This window comes from Patagioenas fasciata, chromosome 1 (genome assembly GCF_037038585.1).
Source record: "Patagioenas fasciata isolate bPatFas1 chromosome 1, bPatFas1.hap1, whole genome shotgun sequence".
Taxonomy (NCBI): domain Eukaryota; kingdom Metazoa; phylum Chordata; class Aves; order Columbiformes; family Columbidae; genus Patagioenas; species Patagioenas fasciata.
The window spans coordinates 120,861,344-120,886,441 of NC_092520.1; the positions used below are offsets into that span (position 1 = coordinate 120,861,344).

General features: G+C 40.0%; 1 protein-coding gene across 9 annotated transcripts in view; it reads left to right on the top strand.

Annotated features, from left to right (window-relative positions):
• Nucleotides 1–946: 946 nt before the first annotated feature.
• The window catches only part of UBE3A (ubiquitin protein ligase E3A), a 53,635-nt gene continuing 29,483 nt past the window's right edge, over nt 947–25,098 (top strand). Inside the window, exons 1-5 of one of the 9 annotated variants that reach the window (XM_065854317.2) lie at nt 947–1,447; nt 5,446–5,535; nt 10,239–10,306; nt 19,389–19,507; nt 22,929–22,973. In XM_065854317.2, coding sequence (XP_065710389.2) covers nt 19,488–19,507; nt 22,929–22,973 — 65 coding nt within the window. In that variant the 5' untranslated portion in view covers nt 947–1,447; nt 5,446–5,535; nt 10,239–10,306; nt 19,389–19,487. Of the gene's footprint in view, nt 1,448–5,445; nt 5,536–10,238; nt 10,307–18,651; nt 18,799–19,388; nt 19,508–22,928; nt 22,974–25,098 lie in introns of those variants that run through there. The other 8 variants (XM_071813578.1, XM_065854324.2, XM_065854311.2 and 5 more) reach the window with 8 other exon arrangements.

Sequence of the window (25,098 nt, forward strand, 5' to 3'; positions counted from 1 at the left end):
AGGCTGGGTGCTGCCTTGTCTTCGTGTTCAGCCAGCGGTGGCAGCAGCACATGGCTGCAGCACAGGTTCCCCTCCAGAGGCCATTCCCCTTCCAGTGTGCCCTCCCGCTGGCTGGCCCTGGCAGCCCTCCCAGGTTGAACTGGATATACTCCGGGCAGGCTGCCACAGGGCCCGCCGGAAAGTCCTGTTGCTGCAGTGGGGTTTGACAGTGATGGGCCTCAGAGGGGGCATCGCTGAGAGGTAAGGAGGTGGCGGCGATAGCCCTGTGCTGTGCCGCCAGCCTGGGCTGCCTGCGCGCCTCCCTGGCTGCGTGCCATAGAGGACGTGAGGAAATGGCCTCAAGTTGCACCAGGGGAGGTTTAGATTGGTTATTAGGAAAAATTCATTAGCAGAAAGGATTGTTGGTCATAGGAACATGTTGCCAAGGGAAGTGGTAGAGTCACCATCCCTGGAGGTGTTTAAGAGACACATAGACAAGGCTCTTAGGGACATGGTTTAGTGCCAGAGCTAGGTTATGGTTGGACTCGATGATCTTGAGAGTCTCTTCCAACCGAAACGATTCTATGATTCTGTGTATGCCCATGTGTACATCTCATACGTGTGCTCACGTGTACGTCATCCTGTGCATATGCCTCTGTGCACGTGCACATGTACGTATGCACGCGCATGTATGTATGTGCCCCCGCGCGCCTCGCCAACGGCCCCAGTTCTCCCTACCCCACCCCCGCCCGCGGATCGCCCCCGAAGGGAAAGCTGCGCATGCGCAACTTCGAGCTCCGCCCCGCTCGGCCCTTCACAACCCCGCGCGCCGGACTGACTGCCTTTCTATGGGGAAGGAGTCCCCGCCCTATCGCCCGGTTTGCCCTCTTCCAACATGGCGGCCGCCACCTCACGCGTACAGGCACGCAGGCGCTGCCTCGGCTCCTTTGCGCCGGGCGCGGCGAGTGAAAAAGGCAGGAAGGAACCGGCTGGGGAACTCTATGGTTTCGCGCGGTTGGTAGCGTGGCGCAGCCGCCTTGTCCGCCCGCCCGCTCCTGCCCGCGTTGCACGCCGGGACACAGTGGGTCCTCCTTCCTGCCCCCCCACGCCCCATCCCCGCCCGCCGCGAGTCCTCCGAGCTTGCGCCGCGCCGATATCCGCGTTGCTTCCCAAGATGGTGGCGCGGGGCTCTGGCTGAAAGCGAAGCGAGTCCGTGAGAGGAGGCGCACCCGCGGACCCGGCCCGCCCTCCCGCCGCTGCGCGCAGCCGGCCTCGCCAGGCCGCTCGCCTCTCCCCGCCAGGCCGCGGCCCCGTCTCCTTCGCCCCGGGGCCCTGACGGTTCCACCGGCAGCAGCCGCGGCGGCGGCGCCTCCTCGCCTGTGGCCCGGCCCCGAGCGCAGCGCGGCTCCCGCATGAGCCCGGGCGGCGGCGGCGGGAGTGACCGGGAGCAGCAGGCCGCAGCGCCCAGGTCGGTAGGCGCTGCGCAGCGCCCGGCCCGGGGAAGGGCTGGGAGGGGGGATGGCGCCCGTCTCACGCCGGCACTGGAGGGGAGGGGGCCGGGAGGCGGCCTTGCCCTCTTAATTTTGCCGGGGAGATCCCCCACATCGGATGGGGAAGGCGGGAGGCGCCGGCGACAGGGGTGCGTGGCTCCGGTGGCTCTCTCCCTCCTCCACATGGGTGCGGGGCCGCCCCGTCGCTCCCCAGAAGCGGGAAGGCCGGGCGAACGGGTAGCTCCGGGCTTCAACCTGTCCGCCCCGGAGAGACCGGGCTTGCTGGGCAGTCTCGGGTGAACCCCAGCCTGCCCCTGCCTCAGTTTCTCGGCTCGGCCGAGCGGCGCAGCGGCGGTGCCTGATCCGTGGGGCTGCTGTGGACATGGGGCATCTCGGTGCCGTCAGCATGGCTGGCTGGGGCACCTGGGGGGCTACGGGGAGGTGAAATGGTGTGTAACTGGCGTGCAAGGCCTACTTAACAAAGTAGGTATGTTAACTTGCTCACGTTAGCTTCTGTGCACTCTGAAGAGTTGGATCTGCTTACCTGCGAACAGGCTGCTCTGCTGATAAACGTGATCTGTCACTCCTGACTGTGGGACTTGCTGGGTTTCAGTTTTGAACTGTGCCTGCAGTATTTCTGTTAAAGGAACTTCATGGGTTGTTATGGTTCACAGTCGATTTGTAAGTCGGATATCTAAGATGATGTGAAACGGTCATTCAGAAATTACTTCTGCTTAGGAAAGAAAATATGTTCCACAACTCTCCTTTTAAGTGGCAAGAACCTGTAATCTGTAGACTTGTAGTTATGTTTTGGTTGGTTTTTTTTTTCTCAGTTAATGGTAATACTTGCTTATGTTTCTATCTGTGTAAGCGATGTTCTAATTCTGAGACAAATGCCTGTGTCTTGCACATCACCTCAGGGATAGTCGCTCTGTGTCCATATGGAAACTTCCTTGCCTCAGCAGGACTTTTTGCAAACCTGAGGCTCTGTGAGAATCAGCATCTTGGATTACTTTTACCATGCCTCTTGCATGTCTACCAAAAAGTTCCTCAGTGGGAAACTGTACCTGGTTTCCTAAGGAAGTAAGACCTACTGTGATTGTACTGTCAGTTTCTCTCTCCCTCTTTTTTTTTTTGTTTTTTTTTTTTTTTTGTTGTTGTGTGGGTTTTTTGTGTGTGTGTGTTTGTTTGTTTTGTTTTGCTGGTTTTTTGTTTTGAAAGGGAGAGGTTTAAAAGATAAGATTAAGTTCCTAAATTCATGCAAATAGCATCCAGTTACAGAAATTCCCTGCTAAGGGAGAAGCTACACTCTAAGTTTAACTGCATTGTTAGACATCTATGCCTGGCTGGGAGAATAATGGAGATAATGAGAGGTAAGAATGAAAACTGCTGGAAAATGTGGAAAATGGGCTTTACATTTTTCACAAACTGCTTGTTAGGGGTGGTGGAGTTAAATACTCTGTGCATTTTCATCTTGGAAACAGTTAAGGGTACTTTAAACACAGAGTTTGACAGTATTTTCAAATTAATGAGTGTGTTGAATTGAAAATACGTGCATTACTAAATTGTTATGGATATTTGATAATTTTCCTCACATACATTTGTGTCTTAAAACAGATGCAGTTTGCAGTGCTTATGACTTGTCTTTGTAACAGTAATTTTCTGTCAATTTAATACAGACAAATCTTGGAAGAAAAGCTAGACCACTACTTAGGTTTGCAGGACCAAGATATGCCTTTAACTGAAATTATTGCAGTGCAATATTACAGATAGTTCATCTCTCTCTTATGAATACCTTTCATTCCACTCTAAATGTAGCATCTTTCATACCAGAGTTAACAAGTTTATTTTCTGTTTACCAGAGTTATTTGCTATTTCTGTTTACTGGAATATCCTGAGTATCTCCCAAGAATTTAGAAATAAAGTACCAAACTAGATGGCAAAATAAATTTATTTGTTTGGGCTTTTCTTGGAGTATGACTGTGTGACTGTGTAAAAGAAAAAAGTGACTGAAGGAAAGGCAGCCTTGAAAAAGTGAAGATGTTTAACTTTTTCACAGCACTGAGTTTCAAAGTCTAGATCTCTCAGTCCAAGTAGTCTTCAGAACTCTAACATTGTGTGGGTTAGATCCTTTTTTTAAAAGCAAACAAGACTTCTAGTCCTTTTTTAATTACTGCCACTGCTTAAAGACACATACAAATGATGATTCTTTTGTGAATGGAATTTAAAACTGTGTGCATTTGTTAAATACATCTAGGGATGTTCTCAGCTTACTAGAATCCTTGTTAGATAGAGCACCTTGAGTTTGACCCTGTTATAGTCAACTAAAAGAGAACCTGTTTCATTTTCTCATTTTTGTCGAATTTCACTTTTTGTAGGATAAAACTCTCTTGCTTTGGAAATGTGAAATTACGTGTGTTTGCAGTGTAAAGTCATGCTTATTTCATTATGAGTATGTGCTTTGTTGACATGTTCTTTACTAATTCTCTATGAATTCACAGGTTCTCCTTAACCAAATACATAATTGGAGGGAAAAATATATTTGAGTCAGGTTTTAATAGTCATAAACGTGTTTAATTGTGAACATGTTCAAGCATATAACATTTTCTATAAACAATAATTAATGTAGTACATGATATGACATTTATTGTGGAACAAATTTAGTGTTTGTTTTTGTAAATATGTATCATCTTAGTTTTTGCTTTGTGGGAAAGGTTTTTTTTTACTATTATTTTTTTTTCCTCTGCTGCTTTTGGTTTCAGTTTACTTAGTGAATGTCCAGAGATAATTCATCTTTTTTTAAATGCAGGAAATGTCTTTCTTCCTCCCCGCTCTTGAAGGTAAAAGTCACTGATTCTTAAAAATAAAACATGCAATTGAGGGAGAAGAGGAAAGAATTCCTAGAGTACATAGGGATATATCTCATTTCCAGTCTCAATCTTCTCAATCTTCATTTCTTGTACTGTGCACCAGGCCTTTGCTTCACTTTGGTTAATGAATTTATATTGATTTTTAAACAAAGGAGGTATGTTTAACACTTTTTCTGAAGTTTGTAGTATATTTAAGGTAGTTACAAGTTTTATAGAGAAGCAATGTTGAAAGGTTTTCTGTCATTAATCAAATCCTGACTTGTACATGGAAGGATAAGGGTAATCCACTTGCCATCAGGGTCTGTAACACATAATTTAGAATATGATATTTAATTAACTAAAAAAAAAAAAACCAAAAAACACCTAACTCCTCCTTTGTATGTTCCCCCTTCTACCGGGGTGTGCTGTAAGCTTTGCTAAATAATTGGTTCCCAGAGACAACAACAGTGAGCAAATTGCAAATCTGAAATGACTTTTGTCACCTTAAGTACTTTGACCTTTAGCATTTACTGCATTAGCTTCCTGTGTTTACAATGCCTGACAGCCTCATAAGACTGTATTACCCATGAATAAAACTTTGGAAAAACGCTATTTCATATGAATAGTAATGTGTGTAATGTATGTGGTTGGCTAGCAGAACATCAGCAAATACAGTGTAAACGTAATATTTTGTAAAGAAGCATCACCTTGGTACCTCTACCAGCTGGTAACACATTTCTTTGGGAAAATAACTTCATAGGAGAAAAATTAAAAAGATAAAATCAAGTAGCGTTGAGATCCAGGATTCATGCTTGGCAATGTAATGCGTGACCAAATAGCTCTTTAAATGGCTGGGTTTGAGTAGTTCCACCTTGTTGTGGCTAGGAGTGACAGAACTTACCGATTGCAAAATTACATTATGAACTAAATATTACCATAGTGTTCTGTCTCACAAATACTCTGAATGACTCTCTTGAAGGAAGCATTAACTACTACTTATTTTTAATAGGTTGAATGTGTTTCCCTGTTCTGTGTGAACTGCTGAATGGAGGAAGGGGGTGGAAGTCAGTCTTTACCGATCCTCTTTCCATTACCATCTTGCATGGTTCTTTACCCGTGTTTTACAGAGTGGTGAAGAATTAGGAGAAGCTGCAGTTGTTCAGCTGAGTGGAACTAAATGGGTGGCTTCCCTCTGGACCCTCATTTCACTGTCTTAGGTAAGAGGGATGACCTGCTTCTTCTGAAGCAACTTCTATTTCCTTAGAACAGAGGTATATGTGTTTTAAGAGAAGCTTCTAGTTAGTGAAGCGGAGGTTTGGACTGACTTTTTTTTTTTTTTGAGGATATTCACAATATGTAACTGTTCAAGACTTCGTCAAAAACCATTACCATTTACATCCATTCAAATAACTTTAAAAACATGCACTGTGTTCACTTACTTCACTTTTGAGAATAATGCTTATCATATGTAATATGTCAACAGTGGGACTGTGCCAGAGGTGAATTACAGTGGTGATGTTTTAGCACAAACTTGAACTGCTGTACCAGTTGGCTGCTTTATGTGTTCAGTCCTTTTATGACAGTTTCAAAGCTGCAGCCTAAGTAACTAGCAGATAGCGTGTCTCAAAAATTTTAAGGTATCTCAGTTTGAAATCCAATGGAAGTTGTGTTTTAGTGGGCCTTGCTTCAACCGGTGGAATGACAAGCAGGAAATCATGGAGCATGTGTTCAGGTTTGGTCATTGTTGCATAATTGTCTGGCAGTGATTAGTCTCCATGGTTTACTTTTCACCTGGTGTCCTGTGAGGACTATGGCAGGACTTCTGCCATCTTGACTGAGCTTGAGTAAGAGGTGAAACTAGTTCTTCATCTCCCCTTTGTAGATGAGACCACACTCTTACTACCTTTGGCAGACCCCTTTTTGGACCTGTTGATACTTCATTGATATTCACCAAAGAAACTGGTAAAATTAGGAAATTAGAATAAGAAAGAAACACCCCATCTCCCTTACCTTTGGGAGCTGTGTGCAGGGGAGGCACCAGAGCTGTCTGTAACATGTTGCCAGGTGGTGCTGAGAGATGCCGGGCTTGTCCAGGCAGTCAGGCTCTGGCACTACTTGTGTGCTCCTGCTCTGGTGTGCTTTGTGGGAGTCAGACTGGAGCAGCTGCAGTTCAGCAGGCTTGGGGTGTTAGAGGGTGGTGGAGTGACTCTTCAAGGAGCTGAACTTATAAAATGGGCTGCAGGTCAAAATAATTCAGGAAATGCTATCATAGTTGTAGGTGAGTTCTTCTGCGTTATAGTTAGTCATTGTGCTGGTTTGACTGAAAATGAGTTAATTTTCTTCATGCAGTTAAAAACCTTTCTTTTTCATAGCTAGCATGGTCTTTATTTGGACTCAGTTTGAGAACAAGAGGTCGCACCCTGGGACAGAGTTAATGTTTTTAATTGCTCTAGTTTGAGAGCCAAGGGCTTTCTGAGTGCTCTGCCCACAGGTGTGAGGCATCGAGAAGGGGGGGCATGTATGGGGCAGAGCTTGACTGACATCCAGACTGATCAATAAGAGTATTCCATCCCATCAGCATCATGCTTTGTATTTAAGGAGAGTTGGGGTCTTCCAGTTGCTCTCTTGCTCTCGTGTGTTCACCTTTGCTTTCTTTTGTCAGAGACGGGGGAGTTTGGCCTTTTCTCATTTTGCAGAGGCCTCTGGGTCTTTCCACCTTTTTTCCTCTTTTCTCTCTCTGGGATCGGTTATTTGGGACCAGGTGCTGCTGCCTGGGATTGGCTGCTCAGTGTGGACAGAGTTTGTGAGGAATTGCAGTGGATATCTTTTCCATTCTATTTCTATTTTATGTATTTATTTACTAGTAGTGTATTAATATTTTGTTACTTTATTAAACTGTGTTTATCTCAATCCAAGTTTCTCCCTTCCCATTCAATTCTCTCCCCTATTCGGGGAGGGGGGGTGGGGAGTGAGTGAGTGGCTATGGTGGTTGTAATTGCTAGCTTGGGTTAAACCACAACAGTCATGTGTTTGAGCTGATAAATGCTTAATGTGTTTTCATTTTACAGTACAATATTTTTTGTTTTCTTAAAAAGTATCAAAAACTTTTACAAAGCTAGATAATACTGAAGATGTCTATCACTACTTCAGAATTTCTATTTCCAGTATGATTTTTGTATCTTTCTTATTTGTATGGCCATATATAGATAATGATTACTTTTTATTTCATAGGGAAATCTCATGTCCAAAGGCTTGGTGATGAGGTTGTGGTTTAATATGTATATATACACTATTTTATTTTTAGAAAGCCCAAAGTATGCTAGCCGACTCTGGCTGCAGTAGCTGCAGCTAGATGTGTTTCAGCTGCTGTAGCAAAAACCTAGCCTATTGTGGACCATAGAAATACATACTTAGAGTTCACACAAACTGCAAGTCCCATGAGAGTTCAAGGGCACAGGAGCTCTTATGAGTGTGTGTCACTCCTGTGGAATACTGGAATGTCTTGGTTGCAAAGGTTGAGCACTTTACATTGTAAGGTGGTGATAAATACTCCATTTGCATGATTCCTATGACCTGAATATCTTATTGAAAGAAGGATGTTTGTGAATATTTGGTTGTTTGGGTTTTGTGTTTCTTTGGCTAGTATTGTTGTATTAAGAATGCTAGTTGTGGAAGATAATTATTCTTATTTGAACTTACATATTTGAAATTGTGTGAGAGAATCTGTAACACTGGGTAAAATACCTACCATTTTCCTTAGGGTAGTACGCTCAGAATTTTTTTTGTGCCCGATCTCATGAGAGTTACTGAAAAATAAAAAGGGGAAAACATCATTTAAGCACTTGATAGAAGCGGCTTCATGGTGTCTTTCATCAGGACACACATGGGAGTTGCAAAGTATTTTTCCTAATTTATAATTAAAGTGTTTTGCAGTTCTGTACAATTTGCTACCATTTGCTTAATTCAGTAGCTTACCATCTTTGTTAATATAATTCAGTGTGCCTTCCAATCTCTCTTATTGAAAATGTATGACATATTTAGGAAAAAGCAGCTCTTTTGGCTCTGGTCATGTGACAGATAAAGATTTCTTCATGTTGAGTGGAATCAATACTGTTAGCTGTGCTTTTAGTCACATTTGCATTTTTTTTTTAGGCAGATGTGGCTTCATGAGAATTAATAAGTATACTATAGGTAAATGTTGAAGCACGTCTGACGTCGTGAAATTATTTTCATTCCTTTTAGGGAAGCATGACAGATTCCATGTTTCATTTTGTCGTTGTTCATGTAGCCTTTGCACTTTCGTGGTGTTTTGTTTGTTGTTTTTTGTTTGTTTTGTTTTGATTTTTAGGAGACTGCTGAATTCTTCTGCCTTGGTGGGGGAGATAGAGGAAAGAGAGCTGGAAATCCGGGTGGTTCAGTTCTGTGCTGTTAGTTATTTGCTCTTCTGCTGCTAGCTGGGTGTTAGTAAGCAAAACCTCTGTCTCCATCTCCTCTACTCTGGTTTTGTTTCTTCTGTAAATTGTATTGTCTTAAACTACATAGCTTCCATTATGTTGGGAACCTTTGTTTTCTTTTATTGCTGGACAACGATCATAAGATACCTAATAGATGTATTTGTGATACTTTTCCATGTTGTACTTTGTGTTCTGCTTCTATCTTTGTGTGCTGAAAATTGGTGCTTTTGTATCTTAGAGGAGAGTGAATTTTATATAGATTGTCATTGGTCAGTGTGTGTACATAAATATATACATTGGAGCATATGCTGGAAGTTCTGTGACACAAGGTGTGGAAATATCAGTCACATTTGTCGGAATACTTTTAACTGTGTATTCCTAGTGGTGTAATTGTGAATGAATAACTATTCTTCAGTAGAATATAAGATAGATATTCTGGATTTCTACTGTTGTTATGGTGTGGAAGTACCACCTCTAAACAGGAAAATCATCAGTTACTGTCTCATACTGTTCATTTAAATATATTCTTTTATTTTTTCCTTCTGAATGCTAGTGAAGTTTTATTGACACAATTGTGTAACATTAACTTATTAATCTAAATTGTACATAAATCTACATAATTATCATAATTGTTTGTTAAAAATAGCAGTTTTGTTTCATGAAACAGGTGGGGTGCCCTATTTAACTTTTAATTTAAATATTAAAAATTGTGTGCAAACAGTGCTGTAGAGCTTTACTGGCACAACTGTGTCAGTCTGGATCACTCCTTTTCATATCCCTGACACAGAATTTGCCCTTTGGTATTGGATGGGTTCTCTGTTATTCGATATCTTTAAGACAAACCTGAATCTACTCTTCAGGTAACCACGTCAGGACTTCCTTCGCAGAACTCCAGTCTAAATTGGAGATCAGTCTAAATCAGCTGCATTGGATTTGTTGGTTCCTAATAAAGTTTTAGAACCAAGAAATGAAGTATTAAATCTTCATGGTACTGAAAATGTGGTACTCTGTGCCAAATGAGGAACTTTCTGGAAAGTAGATAGATTTCTTCAGTTATATGCCTGTTTTTGTCACTTTTTCCCCTGAAATTGGTTGAGATTTTAGGTGTGTGTTTGAAAACATTTGGAGTACGTTTTATACTAAGTATCTTCAGTTGTGTTTTTTGTTTTGTGTTTGTTTTGGTTTTTTTTAATGGAAAGTATGATTTAGTTTGGGAAGTCATATGATTTAGTTTTAGGTAGTCCTGCAAGGAGCAGGGAGTTGAACTTGATGATCCTTATGAGTCCCTTCCAACTTGAGGTGTTCTATGATTCTCTTACATGATTCTAACTATGTATTTCCTCTAGTTGCAAGCTTGTGACTAATTGAATAACCATTCTTGCATGTTATTGTGTTGAAGTTGAATTGAGCTTTAGATCAATATGGAGCATAGTGTAAAAACTGAAACGTAATGTTTTGCATTATAGGTACAAGAACTGTAGAAGTCCATTTTAGAATTTGAAAGAACAAGTTTCTGCAGCTCTGGAAAGACATGGTATGTTTATATTTTCACTTATATTGTGTGTATGTTAATAATTATACTAACAAATATTTTTGTTCCATGATTTTAGTTGAAAGTTGAAAATAAATTCAGGAAGAAACATACACATTCATTTTTCTCATATTTTTTCAATTGTTGTGTCTGTTACCTAGGCATAGTTCTCTAGAAAACTGAGTTATTGGATTTTTTGTGGAGAAAATAAATACTGAGGATACAACATTCATTAATTCCCTTTTAATTCATTTTACAAGCTCAGCATTGTGCTGCTGCTGTCCATCTACGGAGTGTTTCAAAAAGATGGACCCAACATGTTACAATTACACAAATTTACAAACGGTGTAATAAGGTATCAAGTTTTAGTGACCTTTTTATAAATGCTCTGTGTTCCCTCCACTTGCTGTACCCTCAGGAAGAATTTCATTCATGGGCAGTTTGTGGTTGCAGAGATACAGTGATTTCAAATTGGCTCTGTCTTTTTGAAACAGCCTGTATTTCTCCATGAATTGGATAAGAATTGGTGCTGTTTCTGAAAGTGTGTGTGTTGGTGTTTTTCTTTTTTTTTGTTGGTTGGTTTTTGTGTTTTTTCCTTGCTGCTGAGCATATGTGTAGTGAGACTTGAACAGTTTTTAGGCATGAGTTTAAAAATAAGTTCAGAACTACTAGAATACTTACACAAACATCAGTGTAAGTCTAATTTGCAAATTGGAATGTTAGGACATACAGAAATGTAACCTTTATTAGCAGTGTAAACATGAGCCCATAATACATGGTATCTCTTTTTGTCTAGGTTGTTAAATATCTAGCCAGCTTAAAAATATGTACATGGAACCTCTACTTGTAGTTATTTTAATTTCCATTTTCTGACTTTATTCTGGTGTAGTCCTGTGGAGGTACCTGGTAGTATGGAGTAACTGCACCACTCAGTAGTATCTTTTAAATTCTGTAGTTCTGCAATTTGGTACATAGAGAATTTTGAAATTTTTGCATTGCTGCATCCAGAAAAACAATTATTCTATTCATTTTTCCGCTATATTAAATAGGTCTGTTCATGTACATATAAAATTGTAGGTAGTGTCTTCAACAACTACTTCTTAGTTATAGGTGTACTTTTTTGATGACTTAAAATGTGGAGAACTCAGTAACTACTGATACAAGATTTATACACCATGTGTTTGTCTAGATTTTTCTTTTGAAGCTACTTAACATGAGAACATAAGTTTTGAAATGTCAGCCTTGCAGAAGGGTTATTTGGTGTCTTTTTTTTCCTTTGTAAATTGTGTTTTGTAGGAAGCTATAGATAAGAGCTAAAATTATGAATTCTATGATGGAACTTTAAATATGGTGTGTGTTAATTAAAAACTGTAAATCTTTTAAAAAGCTATAATGTTACATTATCACAATCCAGATGTTCCTGAAAAAAATGTATAGATTGGTCCTTTACTCTAGCAGGCATCTGGCAGGTAGTGTATGTTCATTTTTGTACCCACAGCACCACTGGGACCACCCACCTGCTTCTTGCTTTCCAGTTTTGATACCAGTTGTGTGTATGATGGCTGTTCTTCAAACCTAAGCAGTTATTTCTTTATCGCTATTATTTCTGCTGGCTGCTTTTTTCTGAATGTTAAATTGCTTGCCACTGTATGTATGCAGAGTCTTTGTAATGGTATGTGCTTCATAAGTTGATGAAGAATCCCCCTCTAATCCCCTACAACTAGTGAGTTATGAATACTAATGGAACATCAGAAAAGCTGAATGTTATGCTACGGAATTGCACAATTGCAGGATTTTTTTGGTCTTAATATGATCTGTATGTAAACAAACATACTGATGACACTGAAGAACATTTTGAACAGAAAGGTACTTTACATAGAAGGCTTCATGAAAGATGGGTGTCAGAAGAACGCAAAATAACAAAGCAAAAGGATGGAATAAAAGGTTAAATATTAAAGTTGAAGTGAAGCTGTAAAACTTACCTGTTTGGAAAATAACCTGATACTTAGCCAGTAAAAGGAGAGCTACTAAAAGAAATTTGAACAGATGATTGGATTTCACCTCCTGATGTAGAAAGGGGCTTTCCATTCATAACTGTATGCCACTTTGGAGGGAGCCTGAAGTAGCAGGCATAACTGGGATAGAAACAAATGGTTCTGCTGCAAAAATTAAGGAGTGTGTGTAGTGGAAGAAAAATAAACTGGGGTCTAAGTGCCAAATGCAGAAGTTAAAGATAATTTCAGGTCTTTACCGCTGTTTTGAGGGTGAAGTACATCTGTGATCTTCCTGGAATATCAAATCAAACACAAGCATTGAAGGGAAGAATCTAATGTCCAGAATTGTGGAGCCAGTTATTGAAAATGAGAATAACACACAGGCCTTTAGCTTTGGGGTATGGGGAGGGAATGGGAACAAACACTAGACCTTTTTTCTGTTATTATGTGATTTGTAGAGTATTCAGATGAGGGCGGAGTAAGTATACAGATATTATAGGATGAAGCTTTTGTATAAATCTAGAGTTGATCTCTGTATATTGGATGCACCAAATTCTATCTTTATTCAACTCAGTAATTTGTGTTTTTATTGAAGGATAAGTTCTAGAACAACATTGGCTTTAGTTTGAAGATAGTACCAAATTGAGATACCCACCCCAAATAACTTATTCAGGTGCCAGTTGTCTTCACTATCCTGCATACTTGTGTTCCTGCTGTAATTTGAATTTGTCAGCCTTCTGTTTCTACTTATATGGGTTCTTACATGCTTTCTTTTAATTGAGAAATCTTTCTTATGTATTCTGTCTGTGCCATGACAGGACTTAGTTTCTTGCAGCATCCATATTGATTAGCTTGATTATATTTGAACTCTTTCCATTATCTAATCACAAGGCACTTTTTCCTGTGTTCATACTGGCTTTGTGACTTGTTTCTACTACTTCAGAACACTTTTGAAGAGTATTGAAGAATTGGAGAACTGGGCTCAAGGTTTTAACAGGTCTGAAGTATTTTGTGTAGACGAGCAGACACCTTTCCAGGAACCCTTCATTTCATGAGTCAAGTCTGTTGTTCTAGCTGTAATACTGAGAGCATGTGTGTGTTTGCTTACCAGTTGTGGCTGCTGTAGTGACTTCAGTTTGGCATTTTCTGGGATAGAATCCAATTCTTTTGGTCTTCTAACTGTGTAATTTTGTACTTGTTGTTACTAGCTGAACAGTTTGGTTTACCAGGCAGCGGAATGAAATTTGTATAGATGTGTTTACTTCTGGCTTTTTTTTTTTTTTTTTTTTTGCAGCTCCATTAGGTTTTACATAATCAGGTTTTATTAGTGGCTGTTTTATTTTCCTTATGATCATTGATAAACCAACCTGTGATTAGTGGCATGAAAAAAACTTCTAGAATCTTCTGTCTTCTCCTGTTTTCTGTGTTGGAAGCAGCATGCAGGCAACAAAAGCAATTGATATTTCCAAACTTATAAAAAAATTAAGTCTCAAACATTACCATTAAGCTATTACTTTTTTTTTTTCTCCTGCTAGTGACAGTTAAGATTGACCATAGGGATCTGATGAATATTCTACGATTTCCTCTGGGACGCTTGAATCAATCTCAAGTTATAAAAGGCCAGCTTTTGTACTAGTTGCCAGTTATTTTTTTGGAAGTATTACGTTAGCTAACTAGGACAGTTCTGAGGCCACCTTTTACTGTATAGATGATCACTGTCCATTTCATCATGGTAGTCATTCTGGAATTGTATCAAATTCATTCTCGGAGGATTCAGAGGGATTCTTCAGAAGACATACAAAACCTGTCTTTAGAGATATCTTCTTGAGAGAGCTGGTTATTTTTAATTAAGTAATTCAAATTCCAGCAATGGAAGGAAAGGAAGATCATGGTCCTACTTTGTAAAGGTGAGTCATCCCTGTTTTCATTAGATCATCTTTGTCCATAGAGGTGGTGGATGCCCCATCCCTGGAGACATCCCAGGCCAGGCTGGATGGAGCTCTGAGCAACCTGATCTAGTTGAAGATGTCCCTGTTCAGAGCAGGGGCATGGACTAGATGGCCTTTGAAGGTCCCTTCACACCCAAACTATTCTATGATCTGTCAAATAGAAACTTAAAAAAAAAAAAAAAAAATCAAAGATTACTCAAGCAGATACATACATTTTTTTTGTAAAGGAAACTTAACTTCTTACAAATGCCACCTTCCAGGGTACCCATCCCTCCATAAGGTCAATAAGAAGTCATAGGTTAAATAAGAGAACTGTTCCTCCTCTCAGGCGTCTTTGTAGACCTTAGGTACTGGGTGTCAACAGTCAGATTGCTGTGCTGTCACAGAAAGTGAACATCAGATAACACAGGGAAAGTAATAGGTGTGGGAAATCCATGTGAGCAAGAACGTTCAATGAAGTGATTTGTAGCTGGAAGATTTTTGGCTTTATTTTTGATTGCTGACAAATAGGTACATATGTTCTCCATGATGTGGAGTTAAGTTCTGTATGCCAGTTGTCTGAGGTTAAACGAGGCCATGTGCTGGGTCGTACCCTTGGGTCACAACAACCCCAGGCAGCGCTACAGGCTCAGGAAGAGTGGCTGGAAAGCTGCCCTGTGGAAAAGGACCTGGGGGTGTTGATTGACAGCTGGCTGAACATGAGCCAGCAGTGTGCCCAGGTGGCCAAGAAGGCCAACAACATCCTGGCTTGCATCAGGAATAGTGTGGCCAGCAGGACCAGAGAAGTGATTGTCCCCCTGTACTCAGCACTGGTGAGGCCGCACCTCGAATCCTGTGTTCAGTTTTGGGCCCCTCACTACAAGAAAGACAGAAGGGCAACAAAGGGCCTGGAGCACAAGTGTAATGAGGAGCGGTTGAGGGAACTGGAGTTGTTCAGCCTGGAGAAAAGGAGGCTGAGGGGAGACCTTATCACTCTGCAACTGCCTGAAAGGAGGTTGATGCATGGAGGGGGTTGGTCTCTTCTCTCAAGTACCAAGTGATAGGACAAGAGGAAACAACCTCAGGTTGCACCAGGGGAGGTTTAGATTGGGTATTAGGAAAAAATCCTTAGTGGAAAGGGTTGTCCAGCATTGAAACAGGCTGCCCAGGGAAGTGGTGGAGTCACCATCCCTGGAGGGGTTTAAAATACATGTAGATGAAGTTTTTAGGGACGTGTTTAAGTGAGAGTGTTGGGTTAATGGTTGGTCTTGGCAGTGTCTTTGAAACAAAATGATTCTATGATTTTGTGTTGAAGCTGTGGGTCTCTTCTTGGTTCATGTTTGTGATAGCACACTTTGAAGGTTACCTGAAATCTGCAAAGAGAAGATCTCAGGCTATGCAACAAAGTTGCTTTAGCCTCTTTTGATGCATCTGAACTTGATTTCTGACTTGTGCGCTCTCATTATTTTTCTTCCTCTTTTTGAGTTGATGGGAACATTGTTTTCAGAAAATCTGCACCTTTTCCACCTTGGAAAAACGTGTGTTGTCTCCAGCCACTGCCTAAACATATTATTTATCCTGTTCCCTCTCAATGAGCACTACTCCGTGTCACACAAGCTTCTTCAGATATATGGTTTGAGTTGTTGTCTCCCATATTGCATCTACCTCTTGTAAATAGTCACTAGGCAGATATAGATCTGTCTGTACTGGAGCTGTCCCAGTTCTAAAGAGCCTTGCAGCCATCTCAGGTTTCTCAGACATGCTCCACAGGCACAAACTGCATGTGATCCCTTCATCTGCCCTGTGTGCCTGTGAAAGCCTAAACTGTAAGTCATGCAAATGACAGTGAAGACCAGGGAAATCTGTTTGAGCTATAGGAGTAAATACCTGCTCTGGGACTACTGTTCCTACTTAAATTGCATCCAGAACTCTTTTTCTTTTTGTTTAATGTGAAGGAATTTCTGTCACAGAAAAGCAGTTGGCTTAGCTCAGTTTCCTATTTCCATAATACCCTTTTCCAATATGTTGTTCTGTTCATCAGTGTGGTTTCCTTTTCCTGATCAAATAGTGTCCTTTGACTCTCTTACCAGTTATTTTTCTGCCTTATTTAGATGCAGTAATCAAAATGTCCATTGTTCAAACTAAATTCGGAATAAGGGATCTTTGATGGCAGTGTCCTTCACCACCCACTCTGTGTTTCAACATACTGGACTCTTTGCCAGCAGACAGTACTCTGCTGATGCATGAATGAGTAAGGTTTTAGAAAAAAGAATTCTTTCATCTGTGCTAGGGAATCCTTGCCAATCATATTCTGTCCACAAGACTGGTGGCAAGGATAGGTGGGAAAGGTAGGACAAGGAGACAAAAGGGAAAATTATTCATTAAGATTTCTTACATCTGGATTGTTGAAAAGTAGCCTGAGATTTTTAGACCCCAATACAGTAATCCAGTTTTAAGGTATCTAGTAACAAATTAGGAGTGCTGCAAGTACCTGATTCAAAGCTCTGATCACCAGTAAGTTCAATTTGTAGAGACAAATTTAACTACAAAACTCAGGTGAGTTAATTTCGGTATGGTGGGACTTATGCCAGTTCTGATGCTGCCTCTCTTTACAGAGCTGCTGTAGATACTGTGTTTGGTGGTATGGTAAAGCTAACACAGTTGGATCTGTCAAGCCAAGGCACAAACTTGTTTTGACCATGATTGCGGAGTTTTCACCTCAGTGAATATTCTTTAACATTCCGAAATCTGATGGTTTTTGAAACCAGCACCAACACTTTTTGTGTTCATTCACTGTTGACAATCCTGTTCATGACTTCTCCCATAGGAAAGAAACAGGCCCAGAAAAACCCTCTTTTACTAAAATTGCTGTCAGCCTATTGTTATAGTATGCTTCCATTTGAATGGAGGACTTCTGCAATTAGCTTTTGCCGTGGTCTGAGTGATATAGGACATAAGTCTGGGTAGGGAGTGATTGATTAGGCGCACTCCAGAATGTGAACTGGTACTTCAGCAGTCAGAATGTGGATTTCCTAACCAACGAGACATTAGAGATTACATCACTGTCCTCTTTGACCAGCATACTAAAGGTTACTTGGGCAAAGAGCTAGAATGGGTTTTAGTTTCTAAATGCATTTTTACAGAGCCATTTCACATCATTTCAGAAAGCAGCAATAATTTAATTTTAGAAGATAACACTTCCTTAGAATAGGCATCTGTTTCTTTAAAGCTAAGGCTTGCCTGAAAGTGGACACTGAAAGGTCTTAGTCAGAATGCCACAAGCAATGTTTAAGACTTCGTAGTTTTGCATCAGCATCTTGTTGTTGTTTGCTTTTCTGTACAGATAATGTTCAGCAAACAATTTGAAAATTTTTACCCTGTTTGTCATTTAATGTTGACAAATGAGGAACCTTTGCAACTGACTTTTTTCATTGTACTGTGTTTCTGGCATTGACTCACTTAAACGTTGAAAATTTACGCCTGTAAAACATGGGTATTAGAGAATCTCTGTTTTATTTCAGAGGCTTTTGATAGCCTGCTTCATTTTTATTAATGTCAACTGCAATTGTGCTTAGATAAAACTCAAATATTACTGTTTAAAATAATTAAATGGCACTTTTTCTACTTCAAAGAACATACCAAATAAAACTAATAAACATTATTCTGAAACTAATACAAATCCTGTTCCACTGCAGAGTTCGTAGTAGAATGGCAAAAATCAGCAGCTTTTCTCACAAACTTTAGATAATCATGGACCTTGCTTACTGATCAGTGATTTGATACCCTTGACAAGTCAACAGATACAGATTAGTATTGAGAATGCTTGATTGGTTATCAAACTTAAGACCTTACTGAAAGACTCTTGTAAGAGCTTGGACTGAAGCACAAAAGCTTTCTTTACCAAAGCATTTCAAGCTGTCTTGATGCCCTCTCTTAGTATTTGCACCATCTGGTTATGACTGTGGGTGTTGCAGAGAGCTGCGGGTGTGCCCTCAATAGCTCACCAGCCTCTGTGCTCCTTGCTTCTGTGTGAGGCTTCTGCTGCATGGCAACCTGCAAATGTGGGGTTTCATCTTGGTTAGAGCCACAGGAATAAACTCCTCAGGTACTCCAGAGAGGTCTGTCTTCGTAGCTACTGGCTGTTTAGAGACAGTAAGATAACTTTTTATTTACTAAATACGGTAATAACATTTCAATTTTAATCAATACTTTATATTAACAAAAGGTGAATAATACTGTTTGTGATGTGACTCTCCATGAGATGCCTTTTTCCTTTACGGTCATTGTCCAGTGCACCTAGGAGCTCGGGTGAGAAAGAGAATGGGGTGAACTGAGCGGTGAGGGTTGTGTTTGCAAATACTTTCAGTTAACTTTAGTTTAGAGTAGATAGTAGCAATAGGTAAGAGACTAACTCGTTCCTTTTCAGCCATGGAAGTAATCAGCTGGGGTGGTCCCAGGGCGCTCTGGGCTCCAGTATTAGAGAGTGATCATTGGCTGCCACCTGCGTGACAAAGTAAAGGACCTGCCCTTCAATTTATACCAGTGGAGCCAGATCACAGGAAAGAATTGACAGGTAAAATACAATTTTGAAAATTTAAGGGAGAAGAGAGAGTACATGTGATATAGATGGAGCAAAGAGCCTAAAAGATTGGCTACATATAGCAAAGGTCACTCCTTTGAAACTTTTACATAGCTTTACGTTACTTCCTTTTGGGGAAAGGCACACAGCAAAGCACAAGTTACCTTGCTCCTGTGGAAACACAGAATCTCATTAGGAACCAGTATTAATTGAGTTGTAGCAGGGAAACAACTAATGGAATTTTACTGTAGTTAGAACTTGCAGTTCATAGTTAGCACGTGCTTCCAGATCTTTGAATGCTTCTTCTCTTGATGTTGGATGCTTTCCGCTGGTCCAAAAGATGGGGTTTGATTTTGTTGGTTTTTAGAGAGACTGAAAATAAGTTGATGAATTGTCAAGTTCACCAATTGAATGTTCTGTAGTGGCTTACTGTAGAAGTCTTAGAATGCCATTCAAAAATGAACTAATTTTTGTGCAGATAAAACAGTACTCAACATCAAAATCTCTCTTCTAATATCTTTTATTTACCGAACTGGCTAAAAATAATTTGTAAGGGCTTTAACTAAATTATTTTTCTTATTTAGAGTTGTTAAGCTTATGCTTAGCCCAGTGTGATACAGGACTGGTGTGACAACTCGTTTTTAATCAGTGACTCAAAATTGTGATCACCCTGATGTCACCGAATGGCCACAGCTTGTAAAAGGTAAGCATAAAGCATATTGTGTTGATTTTCAGGATCAGTTTTAGTATAATGTGGGGGGGCTTTAAGTATTTAACTTGTATGTCTTGAAGTTAGCTTTGTAAATAGTATTAAAGTATAGTGTTTGTTTAAGATAAGTCAGCTGGCAAAGTTGACTTATCCTTTTGCTTAGGGTGATTTCAAAGCTCACTTAGCTTGTCCCTGCCTGCCTTTTAAAATTCAAGCACTCTGGTGCTCCATGGTATTCGTCTTCAGAGCAATACTGTAACTTGAAAATCTCTAGTGGTTTCTACTATCATACTGAAATTCTGTATAATTTGTTTGTATAGTTATTTAAGCAATTTTTTCAATTTCTTAAAAAGTATTTGTTCAGGAGGCTCGATGATGTTAAAATTTGTAGGCTTGCATACCTTTACTTTTCTGTCCTAGGGAGGTACAGTGGAGGTAAAAGGAGTGGCTTGCAGAATGGAGAAGTTGCTCCCTGTGTTATTGGAAGTGAGCCACCATTTCAATTTGCTAGCTCATACTGCGGTATTCAGATTAGTTAGTATCTTGTGATCAGTATCTACAGTCTAATTCAAAGCTGAAAGTTGTAAGAGCATTTACTCTGAGATTTTCTCTGAACAGAACTCTTGTTTCAGATTTTTAAGCATGATGAAAGAACATCTTGACATACTGTATAGTTGTTTTTCAGTACTGTTGCCTGTGCAGAGGAATAACAAGGTATCTTGTTTGTAAACAATTGAGTCTTGCAAGATAAATAGCTTCTCCACAAACAACTACAATTCCTGTAATTAGATTGATCTTCCATGTTGTTTTAGTGAGTACTGAAAGCTCATTTTATTTGTTGCTTACATTGTCATTTGAAACCTTTTAAAATCAGGTTTATAAGTGCTATAATAGTTCTGCAAATCACAGTTATGGTAGGTCTGCTCATGTTATAGAAAACAATAAGCTGAAGGAATTTGATTCCTGTTTTCTTTAGAACAACTTAACTTAGAGGACCAAACCTTTTTTGACTCAACTAGATTTTATTTTTTCTGAACTTCCCTGAAACGTTCTTGTGTTGTTTATCTTGTAGAATAAACGTTTTTGCACAGTACTGTGTACTGAGCTGCGTCTGTTAAAAGTCCAGATAAAACTCATATAAATGATAAAGATAGCTATCGGTATATCCAGCATATTTTCCTATGTTTACATGTCTGTGCTGCAAATCAGCTTTTTTACATGCTAAGTTTAGATACTAAGCTTCAATTTTTCTGTATTTTTTTCATGCTGCTATATGTTTTAAAGACTCACAGTGATTTATACTCTTGATGGCTTTTGTTTTGACACCACTATCTCACTTGTATTTTCATAGCAACTTAAAGCACTATTCTTACCCAAAGCTTCATTGTGTTATATTTCCTATGACTAAAACAAAGATAGCAACTGACTCAAACTTCCAGGCTCTTTGCTTTCAGTTTCTGAAGTTCTGGATGTAAATAGAGAAGCTAGTCAGTATGAATATAAACACTCTTCTTACCACTACTCCTCATGTTGTATGGCTTCTGGCACTTACATGCTTAGGTGAAGTTGAAAAAAAAATAATAATGTTTTTTTCTCTGTGCTAAGTGTTTGGGGATTCCTTTTGGTCACTGGAATTGAAGGGAAATTACGTTTTGGTTTGGTTTGCTGTTGAGCATTATTTTTGTCAGCAATTATCAGTCATGAACTTTAATCAGTAAGGGAAACATAATTTGATGGGAATAAGTAGAGACCAAATTTCGAGATTGGGCGTTTTTTGCTATTTTCCAGGTAAGAGTGTTTGCATTTTAAACATGAGTGTAAAGTTAGTTGGATAGTAAATTCAGAATTTCGTCCATAGGGTCGGTTGAATTTTATAACTTAGTGAAATAAAAACAAATAACTTCCTGTGTTCTGCATTGTCTGTCACTGCATAGTATCCAGCTAATCTAGGAATTTTGTCTCCCAGAAATGCTATATAGACACTGGGGCTGTTAGCATAGTACAGTTTGTTAAAATCCAGAAAGTTGCTAAGACCTGATATATCAGTAAAGGAGCTAAGATTTTTGCAGAGAATTCAGAGACCAGTCCAGGCTTTAATAGGAGGGACCATCCAGTAAGGTAGCACAATGAAACATAGGAAAAATTAAACGCTTCAGGTTCCAGGTGGAGATTTTCAATAGTGGGTAGAGTAGTGCAGGTAGTCATACAACAAATAGAGAAAAACAGAAATTCCATTCCTGTGAACAAAGATTTTCTCAGTATAGCTATGGCAAAGTCCGCTTAGCTGTGCTAACTGAAGACTTGTAGGCAGCTCTGAAACCTACAAAGTGAGTTCTATTTACAGATTTCAGTTCACTTCTGTTTTGAGAAATTTCTGTCATGAAAGTCATGAAAGACATTTTTGTTTATGTAAGCTACAGTGTTTTACTGTAATGGCTGTGCTTTATTTCCACTGCTCACGAAATACATCCAGCATGGCAGTTGGGGTCAACTGTACCAAAATCTTTACTGAAGTCTGGATAAGGCTCTTCAGGATATGATTTCAAAGCAGCTTAAGGTGATTGAAGTTGAAACTGCTGCATTTGTACTGCCTTGTCTCCTGGCTCACCTGGCTACAAATTCACTGGGTAGGAGGAGGTCCCGAAGGCAGGAAAAGAATAATCTGTTTGGTTTGTTTGTTTGTTTTTAAAATAAGAAAGCCAAATGCTAACTTCTTGGATCAGCGCTGGCATAAGGAAGAAGATGGGAATAAGGAGGAGCTAAACAGCTGTAATTTAGCCTACTTAATTACTCTGCAATTTAAGTCAGGGGGGTTGGCAAGCTGAACACAGGTGCTGCTTGTGTGTTCAAAAATGCCAGGCAATAACATCTAATTCTGAATATGACTGGAAGGAAGAAACGACTGCCTTTTAACACTTCTGCTCTGTGAGATTATGTCCATAATTCAAGTAGAGAGATAGAAGTTTGATTTGAGATTCTGTTGACGCCTGCTTCTGAGCTGCTGATTCTTAAGAGTCCAATTGCACAGAGAATCTCTCTGTAATAGTTGATCACTGGTGAAGTTTTGAGTATGTTTTGGTTACAGAAGTGGTTATGAAGAATTAGCCAAGAACTGGTGCACTGTGCAACCTGAATAGTGAAGTACTGCCAGCAAAACGCTACTCTGATGGTTGCTGTTGGATAAGCTGTGGGGAAAAAGTGCTGTCCTTAGAGAAATTGGGCTTAATTCTATTGTCAGCTTTTATACTATCAACTTTCTTCTAGAGTTTGGTCAAATTAAATGTGCAAGTGCATAAAAGTTGATGCTTTTAGTGGCAATAACCCGTTGTCATCACTTTCCACCATTCCTAACTCTTCATGTTGTAATGACTTGAAATAACAAACAATGCTGAAGATTTTGTGTCTATATTTGCAGATCACCAGGAGAACCTCACTCTGAAAACATTGAAACTAGCCGAATGTAAGTAAATAAGTGGAAGAGTTTAGTATATCTTATTTAAAAATGCTGTGAACATATGTGACAGTTTTTCTCACACCTGCTTAAAAAAAGACAACAAAAGCTGAGTAGAGCTGTGGAATTGCCTTAGAAAATTTCTAGTTAGTATTTTGCTATGGAAAAATAATTTTAACCCTCTGTAGAAACTGTGGTGACTTGTGGGTTTTTTAAGGGTGAATGGATTGAAGGAAACGTTCAGAGGTTTAGTTTAATGTGAACCAGTAGAGACTAGCACAATACAGTGTCAGAAGTCTTCAGGCCTATATTCAGACTTAATGGTAGGGCTGTAATTTCTTCCTGCTATTCACTAACATCTTGCATGGGTTTGAAGACACTTTAGTACTAAGGCACAATACCTACTGATATCTGTTGTGTCAGATGGATTGCTGAACTAAGAAATAATAATAAAAAGGTCTGACTTCATTTGGTAAATTTCTATACTAGTTACTGTTAGAAAGAGACAACTAGCTTTCCTTCTCGAAGCAGTGTTCATATAGCATCTTGCTCACCATTCTGGACCTTGTTTTGGTCTGTCTTCATTAGCCTAGAAGCCAAGATTAACTAGAAGCAAGACTGTGATGGGTTGAAATGTTCAATTTCAAGTTCAGAAGGGTTGTAAGAACGAGGAAACTGCTTTAAAAAAAAAAAAAAAAAAGGAAAAGAGTTATTTGAGGCTTTATTCTTCTGTGAGTTAGCAAACAAGAATTCTTTTATAGCTATGCAAACCATCCCGTCATAGAACTCAAGCCGGGAAACCCACAAATGCTGCTTTTCTGGCTTTACTGCACAAGTTCCAAAATAACAGAGGGAGTGTAGCCCAGTGGTTGGGATACTGTTCAAGGCTTCAAAAGACCTGGGTTCATTTCTCTTCTGCCACTAACTTCTCTGAGCTTAAACTGTCTCTTCCACACCCACCAGCTGGCCTAGCTTTTTACACAGTGTGGGCTGAATGCCAGTTTTGGGATGTTTGCAGGCCGGGGACATGGTGTGAATTGCTCAAGGACTTTTCTCTAGCTGCCCAGCTTGGGGAGGAATGGAGCTGAGGTGAGCCCCTCCACATTGGTCTTCGTACCTAACCTTAAAAGTGATTGAGAAGGAAGCTAGTAACACTTTTCCAATGTGTTTTTAGTATTTCACTGCAGTGAAGTCTTTTCTTGCACTAGAAGGAGCATTTCTCCTGGGATGGCAAATTTGCTTTTCCCTCTCTGGTGCCATCTGTTCCAGAAGTGCTGTCTAGCTGCTTGCTTAGGAGTGTGGGTTGCAGGGATCCAGACCTGAGAGGTTGCTGGCTGTCACTACGTGGACATGTATTAGAGGGTGCAGGGCTAAAAACCTGCTGTAGTCTCTTTTGCTTCAGTACCAGCCCCTGCTGTGCTGTGTTTTATTGTTCCTGCAGCAAGCTGAGTTGTGTTCTTTTGTTTCCTTGGCCTGTCCAAATGGGGGAATTGGGCTGTAGGTGGACTGTCATCCACTCTGGATGTCAGTTGGACTACTGCTTTTTACACGTTGTAAGGCATAAGATGTGTCAGAAACAAGGATCATGACTGGTGTGAAACAAAGACTCTGTAAGGACCTATAATAAATCAGAAGGAAAAGGCAGTACAACTATTTTTCCTTCTAGCTGTGTGACAATTCTTTTTTTGTGTGTGTGTTTTATCATCCTTAAAACTGAACCTGAAGAAATAATCTACAGTAGCAAGCTTTCTGTGTGAAAACTGAATAGTTTTTTTCTGGTGCTGAATGATGATCAGAGTTGCCCTGACTTATGTACATTTGGGCTATCTGTCTAAAATAGATGTCAGTCAAGCTGTAGAAATTCATGTATTTGTTTAAGTAATAGTTACACAATATTAAGGCATGGTATACTTGCAAAACTAAATTTTTTTAAAACTGTATCAGAATGTGGTGTATACATCCCCTATTACAGAGGATTTCTGCAATCCTACTGCATAGTTGCTCTTGCCACATAGGATGGAATGGCAGGCTGAGTAATACAGTGTGACCTGCGAGCCTACTATGTGGCTGGAATAGTTACTATGTTATTTATATGCCTATAATTCATTGGTAAATGTAGGTAAATGTTTTTCAC